Genomic DNA, 20,357 nt, shown 5'->3' with positions numbered 1-20,357 from the left:
CAGCTTTCAAACTAATTTCATATACATTATCTTATCTGATTCCCATGCAAATAAAGGAAAGTGTAGAGCTCATTTTCACACTAATCATTCTATGAAGAAAGAATAGATAATATCTAAACTCTTCCTTCTTCCTATGAATTCAGGAAAAAGAGCACTCAGTAAGAAATTATCAAGCTGAATATTCTGAATTCTTTAAAGATACATATAGCTTATAAACCAGCAATGATAAAGCCCACCAAAAAATAGAAGAGAAAGATTATACATGTTTGGATAATGGTGAGCCATTAAATGTACTGGTTTATTCACAGATGAAAGGCATCAAGGCTACTCTTCTTTCACTCCTGGTTCAACTCTGAAAGGACAGATCCTTGAGGGGACAGATCACTGGATTATTTTCCATATATGCTACTCATTCTTCAAAATCGGTACTAGCAGAATCAACACATCCTTGTGTGCTGATTCCTCTGCCTGGCTCTTAGAAGAAAGTTAATGGGCTCCAAAGAGAGCTGCCTTTAGTGCTCTGATGACTGCTGCAGAGTTAGGAGGATAGACTTTGAAGGAAGAAATGTGGAGCACCTGAATATTCAAGCATTACAATGACTGGATTGCATGGGAATGAACGGTTGGTGTTTATATTGTAGAATTTTATTCTGGCAAAGAATAGATTCATATGTTTGGATAATGACAGTAGCTTATAATATCCAGCATTTATTCTACTATTATAGCCCGGCAACCTTTCTAAGGGCTTTTCATGGATTAACCAATTTAATGATATATGAGAAAAGTACTGTTATGTTTTTGAAAAGTAATATTAATATTGACATTTATAGATGAGAAAACTGAGTCTGAGAGCAGTTAAGCAACTTATCTGAGGCCAAACAAATAATACGTGGAAGTTTCAGGAATCTTACAATGGAAGTCTTAACTGCTATGCTGCCTCTCAAACATTAAAATTTTGGGGGGCACCTGGGTGGCTCAGTCGGTTAAGCATCCGACTTCGGCCCAGGTCATGATCTCATGGTTCATGAGTTCGAGCCCCGCATCAGGCTCTGTGCTGAGAGCTTGGAGCCTGGAGCCTGCTTCAGATTCTGTGTCTCCCTCTCTTTCTGCCCCGACCCCACTCACACTCTGTCTCTCTCTCAAAAATATATAAACATTTAAAAAATGTTTTTTAATTTCACTAATTTAGAATGAAATCTTCAGTAATACATTTGAAGAGTCAGTATCATTCTCTAGGGAAAAAATTGAAATGAATTCCAGAATTAAAATTTAAAACATGTTACCAAATAGTATACTTATTCTAGAAAAAAAATTGATTTGGAGAAGATTCACGGAAGTGCAGAATGGGGAGACCATGTGTCAATTCTCTAGTTTCAATGATGAAGAAACGGATTCCCCAAGAGGTTGAATTAACTTGCCTAACGTCATATAGGTAGATAAAAGCAGAGGAAGATAAATAACACAGATGTTCGTATTTCCAGTCCAGTAACCATGCTCCTATACCACAATTCAGAATCTTAAATAAATCCTCTACCTCCTGTAACTAATTTATTGTCTGAGAAGGAGGAATATAGGATATATCTTCAAAGCTAATTGTTGAATTAACAGACAGCCATTGGTCCTGGTTAATTTAGTGAGCATGCATAAGAGTTTATTGAAATGGCTTGCTGTTCTGAAGTGTAGAGTTTGTGAAATGCAAACAGATGTAAAATGAGAGGAGGCTTTCCTTCCTTGAGGACTTCCAAGGATACAGTTATTACATAAAAATGAGAACTGCCATATCAAGATCAAGCATACTAACTAGTTTATGACTTAATGCCAAGCTAAAGTTAAGGAGACCAATATCTAGCATTCCATTCTAGGTAATTTAGCCAACAATAGTACGCTGCTTTCTTTCTTTTTTTTTTTTAAGGCAAAACCTATTTTAGTATATTTTGGTATATTTTTATGTACACATAGTTTTATAAAATCTTCCTCAGATTTACTGAGGTATAATGACACATAAAAATTGTATGTATTTAAAATGTGTAACTTGGTGTTTTGATACATGTATACACTTTCTTGTGTGTGGGGGGGGGCAGTGAGAACACTTGCAATCCACCCTCTTAGCAAAATACAATATTGTATTTTAAACTATAGTCGTGTCGCTATACATTAGATCTCCAGAACTTATTCCTCTTAAATAACTGAAACTTTGTACTCTAGAAATCAATAGTAAGAAAACAGTGACATTCACAAAAATGTGGAAACAACACACTCTTGAACAGCAATCGGGTCAATAGAGAAATCAAAAGAGAATTTTAAAAGTATCTTGAGACAAATGAAAATGAAAACACAACATAGCAAAACTTATGGGATGCAACAAAAGAAGTGACACTAAGAGGCAAGTTTATAGCAACAAACGCTGACATTAAAAAAGAGAGAGAAAGATCTCAAACTAACTTTACATCTCAAGGATCTAAAGAACAGCTAAGATGGAAGTTAGCAGAAACAAGGAAATCATAAAGACTAGAGTAGAAATACTTCAAATAGAGAATAAAAAACAATAGAAAAAATAAAAACTAAGAGTTGTTGGAAAAGATAAAATCGATAAACCTTTAGCTGGACTACTAGGGAGAGAGAAGACTCAAAATAAATAAAATCAGAAACAGCAGACAATGTAACAGATGCTTCAGAAATAAAAAGTATCATAAAGGACTATAATGGGGAGATAGATGTCTGTTGAATAAAGTTTTCTTGCTTAGCCACACTGCCACCATTACAGAAGGCTGGGTTTCACAGCATTATTGTAATTGAAATGTATGTACAAGGTATACATTTGTACATTAGTACCCAAGGAGAGATGAGGAGAAAAGGGGCCCGGGCAGATTTCTTAGACCTTGAGAAGGAATGTTGGGTTTTGATTCTGCAGGTGATAGGCTTTTTGAAAAAGGGGACAGATACAAAATAGAAGACAGAAACCAGAAAGCATATCTGAGTATAACCATCACTTACATGTGCCTACACACACATACCAGGTTGCTAAAGTTGTTTGTACATTAAAGTTCCTATATTAAAGCAATGTTTGTTTAATTTCTCCTCTTTGACAAAACTGCTGTACCAAATATGTCTTTGCCTACCTGTTGTTGGAGTTAAGTCTGTGGAATCAGTGCTCCATTAATAAAGTAACGTTCTGAAAAGCACTGTTTATTTTCTTCATCTCAAAAATAAGGTCTGAGTTACTCAGAATTGGTTTGTAGTCCAATTGGCCAGTCCAATCTGGCTTCCCAAATTGTACACTTTAAATATGCCTAGTTCAGGGGTGCCTGGGTGGCTCAGTCAGTTAAGTGTCTGACTTCAGCTCAGGTCATGATCTCACAGTCTGTGAGTTCGAACCCTGCATCAGGCTCTGTGCTGACAGCTCAGAGCCTGGAGCCTGCTTCAGATTCTGTGTCTCACTCTCTCTCTTCCTGTCCCCCACTCACACTCTCTCTCCCTCTCTCAAAAATAAATAAACATTAAATATGTCCAGTTCAATGAATAATAATAAATCTTTGCTTATTAAAAATGTAACCTATTGCCTTATTTATTTAATTTGTTCATGAAATTCTCTGGTAAAGATAATTAGAATTACTTTTTCCTCCCTCAGAGGGACAGGTCTTTACTTACAACTCAAGTTATTTTTTTACTGATATCTTCACCCAGGCATTTATTTAACAAATATTTAGTAGGAACCAAATACATGCGGAGAGCAAGGCTAAGGACACCTATCACACACACATTCCAGGTTTTGTGTATTACTCAACCGTCACTGCAAAAAAATTCAATAGAAATAATACTTATGCTATAAGTGACTGAATATATATGAAACATATATATTAAAGTACAATTATTATTTTTTTAAAGGCTAGTAGCTGAGAATTGATGGTATGTAAATGTTAAGATGATCTCTTCCCTCTCAAAGAGCAGACAGGGGCAAATAAGCGAATTAAAGGGGCCGATAAACTAATAGGAAACTGTATCTGGGACACAAACCAGGAGGGAAAACATAAGGAACTTAAGAGAGATGACAAGATTTCAGCTAATCAGAGAGGTCAGAGAGGACTTCCAGGAGGAAAAGACACTTGAGCTAAGATCTAAAGGTTAAGAGAAATATATTTCAGGCAACAAATGGGCAAATTCCTGTAGCGAGAATGAGCACTAGAACAGCTTCCAGAAGGGTGTGCCTTATAAGGGAAGAGATTAAACAACCTTCAAGGGTTGAGAATCCAAATATTAGTAGGACTGGAAATGGCCATCAGCATTTGGAAAAACAGAGAGGGCTTCTGGGAAGATGGTGGCATAGGAGGACGCTGAGCTCACTGCGTCCTGCGATCACTTATATCCCACCCACACCTGCCTAAATAACCCAGAAAACTACCAGAAGACTAGCAGAACAGATTCTCTGGAGCCAAGCGCAGACGAGAGGCCCACGGAAGAGGGTAGGAAGGGCAGCGAGGCGTGCGTGCTCCATGGACTGGCGGGAGGGAGCTGGGGCGGAGGGGCAGCCCACTGGCAAAGCAGAGCCCCCGAGTCTGGCCGGCAAAAGCGGAGGGGCCAGACGGAGTGTGTTCTAACAGCAAGCGGACTTAACATCTGGAAGGTTATAAGCTAACAGCTCTGCTCAGAGAGTGGGAGGGCTGGAGGACAATGGGAGGGAGAGTTGTTGAGCCCCAGACAACAGAGCGCAGCTTGGCAGGGAACAGAGGTGCTCGCCAGCACCATCTCCCTCGCCCATCCCCCAGCCAAAATCCCAAAGGGAATCAGTTCCTGCCAGGGAACTTGTTTGCACCACGCAAACACCCAACGCTGTACTTCTGCAGATCCATCCCTCCGGCAGGGAGCGGGTCTGACTCCCTCCCAGTGAAGCGGATCTCCAAAGGAAAAGTGAGCTGAGCCTGCCCCTCCTGCCCCTGTGCAACTTGCCGATCCACCCCAGCTAATACACCAGATCCCCAGCACCACAAGTCTGGCAGTGTGCAAGTGGCCCAGACGGGCCACGGCACCCCACAGTGAATCCCGCCCCTAGGAGCCGGTAAGAGAAGGCACACGCCAGTCTGATTGTGGCCCCAGAGGTGGGCTGGGGGCAGACATCAGTTCTGACTGCGGCCCCACCCACCAGTGCGAGTTATTCAAGACAGCACACAGGAAGTGCCCCACAGTTCAGCACCACTCCAGGGACTATCCAAAATGACGAATGGAAGAAGTCCCCTCAAATGAATCTCCAGGAAATAACAACAGCTAACGAACTGATCAAAAACGATTTAAACAATATAACAGAAAGTGAATTTAGAATAATAGTCATAAAATTAATCGCTGGGCTTCAAAACAGTATACAGGACAGCAGAGAATCTATTGCTACAGAGGTCAAGAACTAAGGAACAGCCAGGAGGAGCTAAAAAATGCTATTAATGAGCTGCAAAATAAAATGGAGACAACCACAGCTCGGATTGAAGAGGCAGAGGAGAGAATAGGTGAACTAGAAGATAAAATTATGAAAAAAGAAGAAGCTGAGAAAAAGATAAAAAAATCGAGGAGTATGAGGGGAAAATTAGAGAACTAAGTGATGCACTAAAGAGAAATAATCTACACATAATTGGTATTCCAGAGGAGGAAGAGAGAGGGAAAGGTGCTGAAGGTGTACTTGAAAAATAATACCTGAGAACTTCCCTGATCTGGGGAAGGAAAAAGGCATTGAAATCCAAGAGGCACAGACAACTCCCTTCAGACATAACTTGAATCGATCTTCTATACGACATATCATAGTGAAATTGGCAACATACAAGGATAAAGAGAAAATTCTGAAAGCAGCCAGGGATAAACGTGCTCTAACATATAAAGGGAGACTGATAAGACTCGTGACGGATCTCTCTACTAAAACTTGGCAGGCCAGAAAGGAATGGCAGGAAATCTTCAATGTGATGAACAGAAAAAATATGCAGCTGAGAATCCTTTATCCAGCAAGTCTGTCATTTAGAATAGAAGGAGAGATAAAGGTCTTCCCAAACAAACAAAAACTGAGGGAATGTGTCACCACTAAACCAGCCCTACAAGAGATCCTAAGGGGGATCCTGTGAGACAAAGTACCAGAGACATCGCTACAAGCATGAAACCTATGGACATCACAATGACTCTAAACCTATATCTTTCTATAATAACACTGAATGTAAATGGACTAAATGCGCCAACCAAAAGACATAGGGTATCAGAATGGATAAAAAAACAAGACCCATCTATTTGCTGTCTACAAGAGACTCATTTTAGACCTGAGGACACCTTCAGATTGAGAGTGAGGGGATGAGAACTATTTATCATGCCACTGGAAGTCAAAAGAAAGCTGGAGTAGCCATACTTATATCAGACAAACTAGACTTTAAATTAAAGGCTGTAACAAGAGATGAAGAAGGGCATTATATAATAATCACAGGGTCTATCCATCAGGAAGAGCTAACAATTATAAATGTCTATGCGCCGAATACGGGAGCCCCCAAATATATAAAACAACTACTCACAAACACAAGCAACCTTATTGATAAGAATGTGGTAATTGCAGGGGACTTTAACACTCCACTTACAGAAATGGATAGATCATCTGGACACACGGTCAATAAAGAAACAAGGGCCCTGAATGATACATTGGATCAGAAGGACTTGACAGATATATTTAGAACTCTGCATCCCAAAGCAACAAAATATACTTTCTTCTCGACTGCACATGGAACATTCTCCAAGATAGATCACATACTGGGTCACAAAACAGCCCTTCATAAGTATACAAGAATAGAAATCATACCATGCATACTTTCAGACCACAATGCTATGAAGCTTGAAATCAACCACAGGAAAAAGTCTGGAAAACCTCCAAAAGCACGGAGGTTAAAGAACACCCTACAAAAGAATGAGTGGGTCAACCAGGCAATTAGAGAAGAAATAAAAATATATATGGAAACAAACAAAAATGAAAATACAACAAACTAAATGCTTTGGGATGCAGTGAAGGCAGTCCTGAGAGGAAAATACATTGCAATCCAGGCCTATCTCAAGAAACAAGAAAAATCCCAAATACAAAATCTAATAGCACACCTAAAGGAACTAGAAGCAGAACAGCAAAGACAGCCTAAACCCAGCAGAAGAAGAGAAATAATAAAGATCAGAGCAGAAATAAATAATATAGAATCTAAAAAAACTGTAGAGCAGATCAATGAAACCAAGAGTTGGTTTTTTGAAAAAATAAACAAAATTGATAAACCTCTAGCCAGGCTTCTCAAAAAGAAAAGGGAGATGACCCAAATAGATAAAATCATGAATGCAAATGGAATTATTAAAACCAATCCCTCAGAGATACAAGCAATTATCAGGGAATACTATGAAAAATTATATGCCCATAAACTGGACAACCTGGAAGAAATGGACAAATTCCTAAACACCCACACACTTCCAAAACTCAATCAGGAGGAAATAGAAAGCTTGAACAGACCCATAACCAGCAAAGAAATTGAATCAGTCATCAAAAATCTCCCAACAAATAAGAGTCCAGGACCAGATGGCTTCCCAGGGGAGTTCTACCAGACGTTTAAAGCAGAGATAATACCTATCCTTCTCAAGCTATTCCAAGAAATAGAAAGGGAAGGAAAACTTCCAGACTCATTCTATGAAGCCAGTATTACTTTGATTCCGAAACCAGACAGAGACCCAGTAAAAAAAGAGAACTACAGGCCAATATCCCTGATGAATATGGATGCAAAAACTCTCAATAAGATACTAGCAAATCGAATTCAACAGCATATAAAAAGAATTATTCACCATGATCAAGTGGGATTCATTTCTGGGATGCAGGGCTGGTTTAACATTCACAAATCAATCAACGTGATACATCACATTAATAAAAGAAAAGAGAAGAACCATATGATCCTGCCAATCGATGTAGAAAAGGCATTTGACAAAATTCAGCAACGTTTCTTAATAAAAACCCTCAAGAAAGTAGGGATAGAAGGAACATACTTAAAGATCATAAAAGCCATTAATGAAAAGCCCACAGCTAACATCATCCTCAACAGGGAAAAACTGAGAGCTTTCCCCCTGAGATCAGGAACATGACAGGGATGTTCACTCTCACCGCTGTTGTTTAACATAGTGTTGGAAGTTCTAGCATCAGCAATCAGACATAAAAGGAAATCAAGGCATCGAAATTGGCAAAGATGAAGTTAAGCTTTCACTTTTTGCAGATGACATGATATTATACATGGAAAATCCGATAGACTCCAACAAAAGTCTGCTAGAACTGATCCATGAATTTAGCAAAGCTGCAGGATACAAAATCAATGTACAGAAATCAGTTGCATTCTTATACGCTAATAATCAAGCAACAGAAAGACAAATAAAGAAACTGATCCCATTCACAATTGCACCAAGAAACATAAAATACCTAGGGATAAATCTAACCAAAGATGTAAAAGATCTGTATGCTGAAAAGTATAGAAAGCTTATGAAGGAAATTGAAGAAGATATAAAGAAATGGAAAGACATTCCCTGCTCATGGATTGGAAGAATAAATATTGTCAAAATGTCAATACTACCCAAAGCTATCTACACATTCAATGCAATCCCAATCAAAATTGTACCAGCATTCTTCTCGAAACTAGAACAAGCAATCCTAAAATCCATATGGAACCACAAAAGGCCCCGAATAGCCAAAGGAATTTTGAAGAAGACCAAAGCAGGAGGCATCACAATCCCAGACTTTAGCCTCTGCTACAAAGCTGTAATCATCACGACAGCATGGTATTGGCACAAAAACAGACACATAGACCAATGGAATAGAATAGAAACCCCAGAACTAGACCCACAAACGTATGGCCAACTAATCTTTGACAAAGCCGGAAAGAACATCCAATGGAAAAAAGACAGTCTCTTTAACAAATGGTGCTGGGAGAACTGGACAGCAACATGCAGAAGGTTGAAACTAGACCACTTTCTCACACCATTCACAAAAATAAACTCAAAATGGATAAAGGACCTGAATGTGAGACAGGAAACCATCAAAACCCTAGAGGAGAAAGCAGGAAAAGACCTCTCTGACCTCAGCCGTAGAAATTTCTTACTTGACACATCCCCAAAGTCAAGGGGATTAAAAGCAAAAATGAACTATTGGAACTCATCAAGATAAAAAGCTTCTGAACAGCAAAGGAAACAATCAACAAAACTAAAAGGCAACCAATGGAATGGGAAAAGATATTTGCAAATGACATATCGGACAAAGGGCTAGTATCCAAAATCTATAAAGAGCTCACCAAACTCCACACCCGAGAAACAAATAACCCAGTGAAGAAATGGGCAGAAAACATGAATAGACACTTCTCTAAAGAAGACATCCAGATGGCCAACAGGCACATGAAAAGATGCTCAACGTCGCTCCTCATCAGAGAAATACAAATCAAAACCACACTCAGATATCACCTCATGCCAGTCAGAGTGGCCAAAATGAACAAATCTATAGTCTCTATAGATGCTGGAGAGGATGTAGAGAAACGGGAACCCTCTTGCAGTGTTGGTGGGAATGCAAAATGGTGCAGCCGCTCTGGAAAACAGTGTGGAGGTTCCTCAAAAAATTAAAAATAGACCGACCCTATGACCCAGCAATAGCACTGCTAGGAATTTACCCAAGGGATACAGGAGTACTGATGCATAGGGGCACTTGTACCCCAATGTTTATAGCAGCACTCTCAACAATAGCCAACTTATGGAAAGAGCCTAAATGTCCATCAACTGATGAATGGATAAAGAAATTGTGGTTTATATACACAATGGAGTACTACGTGGCAATGAGAAAGAATGAAATATGGCCCTTTGTAGCAACGTGGATGGAACTGGAGAGTGTGATGCTAAGCAAAATAAGCCATACAGAGAAAGACAGACCATATGTTTTCACTCTTATATGGATCCTGAGAAACTTAACAGAAACCCATGGGGGAGGGGAAGGAAAAAAACAAGAGGTTAGAGTGGGAGAGAGCCAAAGCATAAGAGACTCTTAAAAACTGAGAACAAACTGAGGGCTGATGGGGGCTGGGAGGGAGGGGAGGGTGGGTGATGGGTATTGAGGAGGGCACCTTTTGGGATGAGCACTGGGTGTTGTATGGAAACCAATTTGACAATAAATTTCATACATTGGAAAAAAAAGGAAAAACAGAGAGAACTTGGGAAATTATCAAAAACTGTTATTATGGAATGATGGTGACAGATGCCAACATGAGAACTGCAGAGTAACTTCCAACTACTGGGTGCAGGCAAGTCTTCAAAGATGAAGACAGTGTTCTAAATGCAAGGGGATATGGGAATCAAGGATTTCTGTGGGACTGTTTGTTTTAACGAAAGAAATAGTAATGTGTTAAAAATTTGGTAATTATCGAGGCGATTGGGTGGCTCAGTCAGTTAAGCGTCTGACTTTGGCTCAGGTCATGATCTCATGGTTCATGAGTTCAAGTCCCACGTCAGGCTCTGTGCTGACAGCTCGGAGCCTGGAGCCTGTTTCGGATTCTGTGTCTCCCTCTGTCTTTCTCTCTGCCCCTTCCTGGTTTGCACTCTCTCTCTCTCAAAAATAAACAAACATATTTTTTTTTTCATTTGGTTTAATTATCAGGAAGTTAAAGGCAAATCCACAGTTAGAATTTCCAATATGTTTTCACTCTACAGATGCACAGCTATATGTACACTATGGCAGACAAGAAAATTGTATTTAAATATCCGCTGTGTGTGTTCATGTTGAAACACAGATCATTTCAGGTGGGTGACTCTTAACATATCTAGAAATTAAACTGATGATCCAACTTAGTTATATCCATTTTTAAGTTTTTTCGGCCGATGTAATTATAGATGTGTATTAAGTTCCAGAATATAAAAAAGTGATCTTTGCTGAGAAAAAAATTCATTCATTATTCATTCATTAAATATCACGAACCATTTGCATTCAATAAGAGGTATGTTTTATGAACCATAGATGACTTGGGCACATAATGAACCAGTACTGCAGAACACCAATTTTTATTAACTCAAAATTCATCAATATGGAAACATATTGTCACACTCACCAATTCAATAACTATGTTATAGCTTTGAAATTCTATAACTCATTTAAAATGAAAATAAAACTTTGAACATACTGAGATGTATATGATTTTATTTCTCTTTAGAAGAGATAATCCTATGAGAAGTACAAGTAGTACTCTATTCACCATAAAAAGAATGTATTTTTAACTTTTTAATGGGATATTTTGGCTTCTTAAATAAAAAATACTAACCAGACAAAAATAAAATAATATTAATTTGGTAATCCACTTAAAATTGGGGCACAAATAGGATGATAATTTGGGGGAGGTTAATCAATATTTTTTCACTTGCTGGACTGGTGACAAATCAGAACTCATTTCCAGTTTATTTTAGCTTTGTTTAATTGAGTAAGTGAGTTTTTTCCCTGCATTTTGCACACTTGCATTGTCAGTTAATCCCCTTAGAAATGGTTCATTTACACAACAAATTTTATCTACCACCTGGAAGGCACTGTGTCAGGCATGGGGAGGGTACAGAAATGACAAACATCCCCTGCCCTTAAAGTTTACAGTATCACAGCACTGAATCTACAAGGTCAGAGGTATCTAGATATCATAGAAGCACAAAGAACACCTCAATCAGCCTGAGAAAAGCAAAGGAAATATCAGATAGGAGATGATATTTAACTTGATCTCTTAAGAAAATGGACCACTCTATTACATGATCAGAACAAGTGGAATTTTACTGTCAGGAACAAGCTAATACTGGCAGCTCTGTTCACGTAAGTGCCTGTAAAACAGGATTATTAAGTGGGAAGCTGAGTCAGAAATAAGATTTAAACATAGCAAAGGGCAGATGACTATCAATCATTTGTATCTGGCAAATAAGCTTGAATTATGTTTTTTAAGAGACAGGAGTTCTTTGAAGATTTTTAATTTTTTTTTTAAATTTTTGAATTAAACTTTTTATATGAGCTAACTGTAGATTCACCTGCAAATATGCCATGTACCTTTTACTCAGATTTACCCAATGCTAACAGTTTGCAAAACTGTAGTTTAATATCACAATCAGGATATTGATATAGTTGAGATGCAGAACAGTTCCATCTCCATATGGATTCCTCCTGTTGCCTTTTCATGACCACAAACGTTCATTGCTAGTATACAGAAATACAGTTGATATTTGTGTTTACCTTGTATACTGAGACCTGACTGAATTCACTTATTATGTGTTTTTATATGTTCTATAATTTTCTACATAGATAATCGTGCAGACTCAAATAGAGACAATTTTATTTCTTCCTTTCTGAAATGTTTTTGTTTTTGTTTCCAGAACTATGTTGAAATAGAGGGTGAGAGTGAGCATCCTAGCCTTGGTCTAGACATAAGAGGAGTATTAAATCTTTTACCATTAAGTACTGGCCATTGGCCATTCCTTTGAGGGAGGCCTGTGGTGACAAATTCTTATAAGTTTTTCTTCATCTTGAGAATGTCTTTCTTTCTTCTTTATTTCCAAAGTATCTTTTGATGGATATAGGATTCTGGATTGACAATTCCTTACTTTCCAAACTTGAAAAATGTGTCACTTTCCTCTGGCCTCCAAAGAAAAATCCTGTCATTCAAATGGCTTTCCCTCATAGATAAGGTATTCTTTCTTTCCCATTGGTCTCAAGATTACTTTTTGTCTTTAGTGTTCAGAAATTTATGATTTGTGTGTGTGTGCGTGCGTGTGTGTGTGTGTGTGTGTGTGTGTGTTTCTGTAGACTAATCCGGTCTGGAGGTTTACTCTGTTTCTTGAATCTATAGATGTATAGTTTTGGCTAAATTTAAGAAGGTGTGAATTTTCATTATTTTTTCAGCCTGACCCCCTTTCTCCTCTCCTTTCGTGACGCGAATATCAAAAAAGCTAGATCTTGTGTCATCATTCCACATGTCCCTGGAGCTCTGCTAATTTTTCTTTCCAGTCTATTTTCCTTCTCTTGTTTTCATTGGGTAACTTCTATTGTTCCTTCTTCCAGTTTACTGATTCTTCTTCCCACTCCCTCCATTCTGGCCTTGAGCCCATCCACTGAGGTGTTTTGTTTTGTTTTTTTAACTTTATTATTGAGTTATAGTTGACATACAATATTATATTAGTTTCAGGCATACAACAAAGTGATTTGACAAGTTTATATACATTACATGATCCTCACCATGAGAAGTGTAGTCACCATCTGTCACTGTCACCATACAGCATTATTATAATATTATTGACTGTATTCCTTATGCTGTATTTTTCATCTCTGTGACTTATTTGATAGCTGCAAGATTGTACTTCTTAATCCCTTTCACTTCTTTCACCACCACACCCTCCCCAACACACACACACAATGAGTTTTTATTTAGGTTACTGTCATTTTCAGTTCTAAGATTTCCATACGGTTGTCCTTTATAACTTCTACACATTTAGTGTGACTTTCTATTTTGCCATTTGTTTCAAGAATGCTCATAATCCCTGTGGAAGTACTTTCATCATGGCTCCTTTAAAACCTTTGTCAGATAATTCTAACATCTCAATTGGTCTCTATAAATTGTTTTTTCTCAAGTAGCTTGAGATCATTCTAGTTTCTGGTATGAGGAGTGACTTTTTTTTCATCAAATCTTAGATATTTTGTGTATTATATTTATAAGACTGGCTCATATTTACATCTTCTGTTATAGATGGCTTTACTTTGGTTCCACTCCATTAAGGAATGGAGAGGTAGAGATAAAAATCCAGATTCCTCATTTGGCCTTCACTGATACCCAAGTGGGAGGATGCTTCTCATTGTTCTGGGTGGGTTCTACTTCCAACAGTAGGCTTCCACTGATAACCCCCTGGCTGGGTGAGGTGAGAGTAACTGCTCCCTGATACCACCTTAATGGGAAGAGGGGTACCTCATTACTGACAGGAGGGGGTATAAGTCCAGACTCCTATGGTCTCCACTGTCACTACAAGTTTGAGGGGTCCTCATTACCACCTGGCAGGGATAAAAGTCTTGGCTCCCTAGTTCAAACTTCTCTGATACCCCTGTGGGAAGATGGAGGGTTACACTTCCTCCTTACACCTTGACAAATATGGAAGACTAAGCTCAGCTTTTGCTGTTGGGGGTGGGGAGAGAGAGCATGAATTTTTCTATGGTGTTTGCCTAGAGGAGAACCATCTAAAAGTTTTACGTTTTACTTAGGCTTTCTTTTTCCTATTCCTTTGGCTTAAGAGATCATGTTTCTTCACATTTTTTTAGGTGTGTGTGTGTGTGTGTGTGTGTGTGTGTGTGTGTGTGTTTTGTTGTTGTTGTTGTTGTTGTTGTTGTTGTTGTTGTTGTTGTTGTTATTGGTGTTTCTGGGTTACCAGCTTTTTCAGCAGTGAATATAGGATATATGAGGGAAAAATAAAACCCAGGGTCTTATCACCATGTTGTTCCTTGGGTCCCAAGGTCCCTAAAAGCAAGTTTCCCTTCCTCTCTCCAACTTTTAGTCTTGTAATATTTTCACTAGACATAATTCTTATGATTTTTAGTCCTATTTAGAGACAGGAATAGAGAAAAGTATGTCATCTTCGTCTTTGCAGAAGTAGAACTTAACCCTTTGAAGGATTTTAAGCAACAAAGTTCTATTTGGCTTTTGCATTTTAGACAGATAATTACATAAGTAGGGAGAGCTCAGAAACTGGAGTTAGGGGAGAGGTAGACTGAAAGGAACTTTAAAGGCAAGAGCACCCATTAGAATGCGCTCTAGACTCATTATCTGAGGATAATCTGAAATCTACAACTGCAAAGCATAGGCACGAGTCAAATCAGAAGTCAAACACAGAACACACACCAGTCAACAACATACATATGCATAGCAGCTGAATATCAGCTTTGAATATACGGCAGGAGGCATGGAAAAGAGGATACTCTTGATAGGTACTAAAATATAAACTCAACAAAATGTAATGACCAATAGGGTGTGGTATGTAAGGATAATGAAATTAGAATCACTCCCTGATTCTTAGTTTGGATAACTGAGTAAGTGCAGGTCAAATTAACATTGTAGAGTACCTGGAAAGAAATGTGTTGTGCAGGGAAGAATGGAGATGGTCAGTTCAGGTTGTCATCTTGAGCATAAGATGTGTATGGACCATCCAAAGATGGTCTAACAATAAGTTGGTGCTCAGCAGGAAGATCTGATATAGACAGGAGTAGACAGAAGCCTTGGTTTAATTTGTACTACTCAAATCCAACTGCATGGAGATTACAAAACATATATATCTGATGAGAAAAGAAGGTTAGGAATAAGACCCTTCTAACCTCCAGTGTTTAGGACCAAAGTAAGGGAAACCAAGAGAGGAAAAGGAGGACAAGCTGTCTTGAGAGGTAGGAGGAGAACAAAGGAGTGGAGCTCAATTTAGTTCCATGAGCATTTATTGAGTGTTCAGTGTTTGCTACACACTGTGCTGGAAGACTGGTTTTTGAAGATCTCACATGCTACTGGATATAAACAAAGCAAACCAGTGTGCTCAGCTCAGTGCTCAGTGATAGACATGTGCTCAGGGGGCAATCGAACCATGGAAAGGGCCCTAAACAAAACCAAAGAATATAAGAGGAAACTTTAGAGAGATGATAACATATAAACAGAGTCTTCAAGATTGGAAGGGAAGGAAAGACACAGGAAAAGTCATGCCAGGCAAAAGAAACAGCCTGAACAAATAGCAAAAGGGCAGGGAGCTCAAGAGGAGAAATAATTACTTGCAGCAAATAGCACGGTTGATGCACTAAAAGAGTGAAAATTAAATCAGATTGAAGACCTTTTGACTTGGTCACTTAAGAAGTCACTGTTGACCTCTGCTGCAGCAGCTTCTATGAAGTCATGTGGATAAAAATTGGACCACAGTGGGATAAAAGAGGAACTAGAAGAATATGAAATTCGCACAGTGTGAACTGGGTATTTTTTTTTTCAAGGAGTTTAGTGGAGAAGAAAATAAAGATGGGATAGCTAGAAGTGGGCAAAGGTCTAAAAAGCTTTGTTTTGTTATCAGAAAGAACTGAAGATATTTACACTTGGTATGAAGGAAACCAGAATTCAGATAAAAGGTTTAAGAATGTAGCTATTACATTCACTCCTTTACACAAAAATATTTATAAAGCATCTACATTCCTCTTGAGTAAGTCATTCCAAAAAAAAAAAACCCACCAAGCCCCTTTCATAGTATTAAAATCATGTTTCAAATAAACTCAAGAAGTAATAAAAGGCCAACGGTAAATGCACAAGAATTGTATGTTCTTCAGTTCTAAAGGCAGCTTATATTTCTAAATATAAATACTTACAATGGCACCTTCAACTCTGTTATGTGTATGTTACTAACACCATAATTCATAATAGGGATTCAGTGTTGAGGCTTAATTTGTTTACTTCAAAGAGAATCCTTATTTTAAAAAAAAAAACTTTTATTGCAATGCCTTTGTATGATACTTTCTAGAAATCCATTAGGGATAGACATCAAGCTGATGAGTATATGTTTTTCATAATATAATTTTTGCTGGTTTTGTTCAGCACAATTTTAATAGCTGGCTATTATTTTCTGTATTCCATTCTCTTTTGATATCCTATTTTTTAACTGAAAGAACATATAAAAAAGTGTCATGCCCCAAATCCAAATTTTTCGGTTCCCACTTAGAAACCACTTCTTTAAAACCTTCAGTTAAAAAAATTGTTTAGATGGTATTAATTTCATCTTATTACCTCATATAAAACTGTTGTGTTCCCATGTAGAAGAGGTCCATAACAGATATAGGAATGTCCAACAACCCAGCCTAAGTCAGAGGCTGCCCACCACACCTAAAAAATAAGAAGGTAATAAAATACATATACGTTCATCAGAGAAATGTTCCTGTAACATGAACTTAAAACCATGATTACCTCTCCAGGTTTAAGTCCATATATAGAAGACATTGTCCAGTTTAGCATCACAGCATATCCCCCAGTGGGTCTAACCACACCCTAAAAGAGAGAAAACATGAGGTTAACATCAATAAACGATGTGTTAAAAGATTCTCTGCCTTCACACTATCCATCTCAAAAAGTTCCTGTTTAAAGTCTTTTATATTCTATAAAGTACGTATTTGGTTTTCATCCAATTGTATTTACTTCAATATTTATTTGGTTCCCCCATTAATAATATCCACATCAGTTCACTTGTAGAATCCATTCTCAGAGACCATTCTTGACTTTCTAAAGAAAACTTACGACTTCACAGAATTACATGCAATAAAAATTTTTTTTCCAGTGGTGACATAAATTAACATTACATTTGCAGGCATATTTCCAGAATGAAAATGGAAATTCTCAAATGGTGTATACAGAAAAATCAAAGGTAGCTGTGCTCTTCAGACAGACCAGCATAAGGATGGCTATTCCATTATATGATTGAATATTAATAGGATGCTTAGAAGAAGCAAAGTCATATTCTAACTGGAGCCTCGTTACAATGCTACACTAGGGATTGTGCTAGCACAGTATTCGAGCTGAACAATTCTTTAATGATGAATTCTAGAATTCCAACAAATCAGTCCTCACCTCATGAGTTGGATCTAAGGCTCACAGACTTGCCTTATATTACAGTTGGGGCAAAAGTAGGGATTGTTACATCACAGTGCCGCAGCTTTCATGAATCAGTTTCTAGCAGCTACCCATGATACTGAACGTATTCAAATTTAATACAAGATTAATATTTGAAAACTGGCACAAGAGTCACCACAAATAAAAACTGATGGTAAATTTAATAATTTTATTTATTGCTTCATTACAAACATTAACGATCATTGGCTTGAAAAGGCTTAACCCTGTGAATATTCAGAATGAGCTAGTGAAAAAGTAAAGCTGTATTCCACTCACATGTATTTTGAAACATCCTTTAGTAGAACAATTATTATTACTGCATACAGAAAATAATTTACCTAATATTTTACCTAAAGGCAAACATGGCCGGAATTAAGAAATGTACTAAGGTTGGGACTTTTTGGCATAACTCTGCAGCTTTAACGTACGTACATGATCAGAGAAATGAAAAACAAATCGACTTTCCGTTAGTTACTAAAATTGCTGCTCTCTGCAGGCACCGATAAAACATAGGTATCAAGCTGAGGAACACATTTTATCTACCAGAAAAACACCTGGTCTCTCAGCAAATGTCACATGCAGGCATTTGACAGCTACTTTCCAAGTTGTACAATGTGGTCAGCAAACAGCTGGTTCTCTTGATCACCGTCGCGTATTAGAAACCTTAGCCTCCTGCAAGGGGGTTTCACATGTGCCTTTTCCCAGGTAAGCTCTTTTCCCAGTATATTCTGTGCCATCTTCCATGAACTTTGCTTCTTGGTTTGTTCCATTAAGATCTTTTCTTATGATTCAATTCCTCGAGTAGTTTGACATGAATCAACTTGCAAACACTTTTTTTTTTCTGAAAAATTTTATTCATTGTGTAGAGAAGAAAAAGTGGAGCTTCTTTTCATAGATGTTAGCCATATACTATGGTAGACAGTGAAAATTAATGTCAGTAATGATTTCATTTAAAATGTTTTAGAATTTTCTCTCCATCTACTTGTCCTTGCATTTAGAGCTCGTTGTTATCAGTAATTCTAAATATTATTATAACTGGGTAAATTTATGGTGCAGAGGATAAAATGAATCAACTGGAAGTGAAAAAGGAAGAAAAGGCTAGAAAAAAATATAAACAAGAAGTAACTCATTTGTAAAGCGAAAAAGATAATTTAAAGGAATAGGTTATCAAATTCCTATTTACCTCACAAATGGACTTACTCTTTACCCTTCTTTAAAGAATATTTACCATTGTTGCTTTGCCCATAAAATAGTGGATATTTAAATCCAATTGATGCCACAAAAGTGAGACTTAAAAATGAGGCCAGGCATTAAAAAAAAAAACACACACATGTAAAATCATAAAGTATTTACAATTGAATTTTGTATCCTATTAGCAAAATTAGTTCCTTAGTTCTAGCAATTACTGCTTTTTATTTTTCCCTGTGCTAATACTGCCCAAAAGGCAGAAATGTCAAAAAATTAAAGGTTGCCATCAAAGATTCTCATTAAAAACAATTTAAATGCAGCTAATAGAAAAGCTGTGACGTCTGTTTTTCATTAGTTTTGATCCACTTGTTTTTATTTATTTTTATTTTTTTTTCAACGTTTATTTATTTTGGGGACAGAGAGACAGAGCATGAACGGGGGAGGGGCAGAGAGAGAGGGAGACACAGAATCGGAAACAGGCTCCAGGCTCTGAGCCATCAGCCCAGAGCCTGACGCGGGGCTCGAACTCACGGGCCGCGAGATCGTGACCTGGCTGAAGTCGGACGCTTAACCGACTGCGCCACCCAGGGGCCCCTTGTTTTTATTTTTTTAAGAATAAGGATAAAAATTTCTGTCAAGTATCATTTTACCATTCATTAATCTAGATAAGAAATCTGAGGTTTGGCCTTGCCTCCAAAGTATTGGGTGATGTTTTCAATTTTCTGAGTATTTGAGATGATGTAGAAAAAAAGAGCAGCATAATTTCATACTCTCCATTAGATCTTTCATAAAAAGTTTGAAAGTAAAAAAAAATTGAAAGATTCAGTTTAAAAAGAGAATGCCTTTATTATAATATTAAATATGTGACTGAAAATAAGGTGCTAAAGCATTTCTTGTTTTGTTTGTAATCACATTTTCCAGGTAATGATTAAAATGCAAAAGAGAAACTCTGTTCAGCCTCTAAAAACACATAAATCATGTTCAAAAATCAAATCATTATATTCTAATATTCAAAATTAATCAGGAACTGAAAACTACTTAAGAATATATTTGAAATCTTGAGTATGAGATTAAAAATTCTTACCCAGTATCAATGCTTACTCCTAAAACACAAGCATGCTGCATTTTGCTTTCTTGAGTCTCTGTTACTACTCTTTTTATGTACTTACACTCTATCTACCTGAAAGTAAAACCATTAGATGAATTAATATATTGTCAGAAAATCCCTGGAACCTACCAATATACTGATCTGGTTTTTGGAGTATTAGCCGTAACACTTAAAGTCTTCTGGAGAGCTTAAAAGACTTCCGGGTGGGAATAGCATCCTGTATAAAGATGAGAAAGTGAATTCTATCTCAAAAATGCTAAAGGAGGGGTGTCTGGATGACTCATTGGTTAAGCATCTGACTGTTGATCTTGTCTCAGGTCATGATCTCACAGTTCGTGAAATCGAGTTCCGCGTTGGGCCCTGCGCTGACAGCCTGGAGCCTG

General features: G+C 37.6%; 1 protein-coding gene across 1 annotated transcript in view; it reads right to left on the bottom strand.

The window, feature by feature from the left end:
• ACSS3 (acyl-CoA synthetase short chain family member 3) overlaps positions 1–20,357 on the bottom strand; it is a 156,685-nt gene that overhangs the window by 72,630 nt on the left and 63,698 nt on the right. Inside the window, exons 6-7 of the mRNA XM_047868607.1 lie at positions 16,980–17,060; positions 16,803–16,898 (exon numbers count right to left, since the gene is read on the bottom strand). Of these exons, the coding sequence (XP_047724563.1) occupies positions 16,803–16,898; positions 16,980–17,060 (177 nt within the window). The remainder of the gene's footprint in view (positions 1–16,802; positions 16,899–16,979; positions 17,061–20,357) is intronic.

The sequence above is a fragment of the Prionailurus viverrinus genome, chromosome B4, assembly GCF_022837055.1.
Source record: "Prionailurus viverrinus isolate Anna chromosome B4, UM_Priviv_1.0, whole genome shotgun sequence".
In the NCBI taxonomy this organism is placed as follows: domain Eukaryota; kingdom Metazoa; phylum Chordata; class Mammalia; order Carnivora; family Felidae; genus Prionailurus; species Prionailurus viverrinus.
The sequence above is the reverse complement of the archived record's forward strand: the minus strand, read 5'-3'. Positions and strand labels throughout refer to the sequence as shown.